This window comes from Castanea sativa, chromosome 9 (genome assembly GCF_040712315.1).
Source record: "Castanea sativa cultivar Marrone di Chiusa Pesio chromosome 9, ASM4071231v1".
NCBI classification, from domain to species: Eukaryota; Viridiplantae; Streptophyta; class Magnoliopsida; order Fagales; family Fagaceae; genus Castanea; species Castanea sativa.
This window is the reverse complement of record NC_134021.1, coordinates 34,933,869-34,938,002: the sequence shown is the minus strand read 5'-3', so window position 1 is coordinate 34,938,002 and position 4,134 is coordinate 34,933,869. Positions and strand designations below refer to the sequence as shown.

Below are 4,134 nucleotides of genomic sequence, written 5' to 3'. Positions count from 1 at the left end.
TCTCTCAAGTGACTTCAAACACAAACAGTCAAACACCCAAAAATACAAACCATGGTTAGTTACCCTGCGCCTATAGTCTACAGTACCACGTATTATTAAGCATTTTGCTTAGCTTACAACCTGTACGGAAAGAGTGACGCGTGTCCCCCCAAATAGAACGCGGTTTCTTGCTCCACACCGCCCTATTTATGTACCCTCTCCCCCTTCATCTCTTTCCCTCTCATTTCCTAATCTCAACTATCAACTCACTTTTACTTCCCAACTCTTTTCTTCTTAAACTCACATCATCATCTTCTTGTTTTTGTGAAGACTTATTAGTTTCTTCGCCGATATTTAAACCAAAAAAAATAATGTTTTAAATTATTGTTTACTTTCAAAAGCTTTCAAACATTTCTAGAGAAAGTAATTAATGGCTGACAACATGGCGAGTATTGAATCTTGGAATTTCCGTCACTCTTCTTTCGCAGACTCATGGATCACCGATGCTCTTCAGAAATCGATTTCGAGCGCGAATCCAGCGGCTTTGGCAACCGATACGCTATCTCCGTTTCTAAATCTCATCAAGTCCGACACGACCACATCGCCTACTCCAACAGTTTCGGGCTTGTCGGGCGGTTCGGATCCCGATACTCCAATACCGAAACGCCAGCGAAACGCGATTCCGGTTTCTGGAGGTGTAGGGAAGGTTTCGAAGCGGAAATCTCGCGCTTCGAAGAGGTCACAGACGACTTTTATAACGGCGGACGCAGCGAATTTCCGTCAGATGGTGCAACAGGTTACCGGCGTGAGATTCGGTAACGCGTCGCCGGTTCCGATGGTGCCTATACTGAAGCCGGAGCCACAGAGACCCGGTAACCGGTTACCAGGAGGAGGAGGAGGAGGTGGAGCTTGCTTGCCGACTCTCGATACGTCGGCGTTTTTGCTGGACCATCATCAGCAGCAAGTGGTGGGATCCAGCTCGGCTGCGGCTTTAGCTGGAGGAGCTGGAACTGGACTTGGTGGGTCGGGTGGGCCACTTTCTTTTGGATCGAATCTGGGTCATGTTTCTGATGGACCCGGTATTGGTAGTTTTGGTGGTGGGTTTGATTTTGACACGTACACGAACTTTCCCACTCTCGAGTCGTGGAAAGTCATGTGATACTTTCCTGGATATTTTTTTTTTTGTTTAATTTTAATATGTTTTTTTGTTTAGATTTTATTTTAACTCTTGGGACCCCGTGGTGGATCTGTTTATAATTTGGGAGAGACCGTGTTTGGGTGGTAGATCTTTTTTTTTTTGTTGTTGGATAGTTTCGTTGTTAATTAGTGGTGTAATGGTGATATGGTATATTATTATTATGGATTATGGATTACTTATGGGTTATGGCTCTTTGTTTATTCTATTATAACTTTTTTTTCAAGGCATTAGGTATTTCTGCACTTTGTTTGATTTGTACACCTATAGTGCAGCAGCCTTATTTTATGCGATCTTTGATCTTTCTAATCCAAGACAAAGGTAGTAAGAGTGGAATGTGTACCTCCACGCGACGTTGTACTACCATTCCAGAAGTACCCTTTTTTTTTTATTTTTTTTTATTTTTATTTTTATGCTTAGGCCTTAGCTAGCCGAAGTGACAATGTGTCGGCAAGTTTTATAAGGACACGGAATGATGCCGCATTGTGCATCGTTGGTACAATTTGGAGTTGACAGCAAACCCACCCAAAATTGGTACCCAAAATTTTTGAGTCGACAAGATGTTTTTGCTCTTTTTCTGGGTTGTTTTTGCTCTTTTTCTGGGTTGTTTGGTCACGACTCGCACAAAAGCAAAGCCTAAAGATATTGAGGTAAAAATATAAGCATAAAAAATTGCTTGACTTATTATATATGGGTTTATTCACAATGTTGATAAATTTTGACTTGGCTTGTTTGCTCGATAGTAGGTGTGATGATTTTTAAACCAACTTGCCGAACCTTGTAGAGGAGAGATTAACAAATTATTTGGCTAAACTAGTAGGTGTGTGGTGCAAGTTACCTAGTAAATTAATGTTATCCTTTAATAAATAAAATACAATGCTTCTTTTTGGGGGGCACTGAAATAAAATTCAATGGTAATATGATAGGATGAGCTGCGTCATTCATTCATTATTTAATTAAAAGAAATTCATCTATCTTCAAATAATTTATATTAAAGTTAAAGGTGCGAAGGGTTTACTCAAGTCAAAAAGTTCGAACTAAAGAATTGGCCCTCTAATGGGGTTAGTTGAGTGCATGGGCTGACTTAAGTCTCGATTTGAGAGTTGAGTTTGCTACAATAATTCTTAATATGCTGCGGAATGCGTCAAATATATTACTACAAGATGTGAATCGATTAACAATATTTACAATATAGATGAGATTACATCTATACTGATGTGTCAATCATTTAACAATATATTTACACACATTGATAAGAATAGTTTTAAATATAATCATTTTACTATATAATGTTACTGCAACTTGTGGAACAAAATTTTATTTGAATAATAAACTCTTTTTTTAGTCCGTCAACTGTTATTGTTAGTGTAAGCTAATAAAGAAAAAAAAATTATGAGAAATTTATTGAGTTGGCCAATGATTCCAAGATCAAATACTTTTTTGAGTGAAGTTAAGTGGTATATCTTTGTGCTAAGATTGCATTTTCTCTCTTTTTTGTGCGTGTGAATGTTTATTTGTTTCTCTAAAAAATTAGATAGGTTTTTCCAAGATGAAAAAATAATAAGATAAATTCAATAAAGGTACAAGTAGTGGCGTTCAAGTGCTAACTCAATGGTGATAGCATTTTTGTGATGTTTTATTTCTATTCAAATCCCACATTTTCACTATTTATCTATCTCAAAAAAACAAAATAAAATTGTGTGCTTTATCAATGAAAAGAAATAGTGTTTAATTCTTGCTTTAAACTTTGTTTACTCTTAAATCAGAGAGTTTTTCATCTACTAAATGTCCGAAATCAATCAAATATATGTAATTAATTTAAAGGATGTATACATTGTAATTTTTCTCATGTAAAATGTCTTTCTTAGAGCAACCGCATCAGTTAGTGCAAAATTTTCATCTATTTTGGAAGAAAAAACCTACTTTTTCTTTTTTACACACCCACTTTTACAAAACACTCACATCAGTATATCTATTCTACACATTTATTCAATAAAATATTCATTTTTTTAACACTGTCATCTCTCTCACAAACCCAACACAACCCACACAACCACCATTGTCAACCCAGCCATATGAAATCCTAAAACTCCCACTGTGCAACAAGATCGACATCAACATCTAAAAACAACAAAAACTAGTAAAAAAAACCCCAAAAAACAAGCCGATCAACAGAAATAGCCCACCACAACCTAATAAGAACCCACATAACCCACTGACCCACACCCACAATCACTATCAAGACAGCCTCAAGCTCAACCAAAAAACTAGGAAAAAAAAAAACCCCAACAACCAATAGGCCACACTGCTAATACCCACATGCCATAACACAAAAACAAACCCAGCAACCCCAAATTAGCCACAACAGATTGGCGATGAGGCTTAGGTCGGCAAGAGAGTTGATTTGATGAAATGAGAAAAAAAAAAGTGAGGTAAGAGTCAGAGGTATAGAGAGTAAAGAGAAACAAATACTTAAAAATTAAATGGAAGAGTATGCACAGTTACTATAGCAGTGGTGCATATTTGCACACTTTTACACGGACTGATATCGGCATTTTTTTGGGTAAAATGTGCAAAATGATCAACTTTTTTGTATTATTTAAGAGCTCTTATAATACATAACAGGAGTCAATCACTGTTCATAAAAAAACAAGAGTAAATCACTTTTGATATATTGATAAATTCGGAAAGGCAAAATGTCCCAATAGTGGGTCATGTCACCCACGTGTATTGGTCAATGTTTTGAATTTTGTTCAGAGGTTATTCTGTATCAATATACCATATTGGAATAATAATAATAATAATAATAACAATAATAATAATATAATGTTCATAAAAAAAAATATTAAGTCCATACTTCATAATTAATTCTATTTTATTAATTAACATAAATTCATAAAAGAAATAATAATTTTTTAATAAAAAAAAGGTTCATAAAATATCATCATAATTATACAAAA

At 35.6% G+C, this 4,134-nt stretch overlaps 1 protein-coding gene across 1 annotated transcript; it reads left to right on the top strand.

Moving 5' to 3' along the window:
* The first annotated feature begins 205 nt into the window (after positions 1-205).
* On the top strand, positions 206-1,363 carry LOC142610676 (calmodulin-binding protein 25-like). Its single transcript, XM_075782558.1, has one exon. The coding sequence runs from the start codon at positions 410-412 to the stop codon at positions 1,136-1,138; it is 729 nt and encodes a 242-aa protein (XP_075638673.1). The 5' UTR covers positions 206-409; the 3' UTR covers positions 1,139-1,363.
* Positions 1,364-4,134: the final 2,771 nt, after the last annotated feature.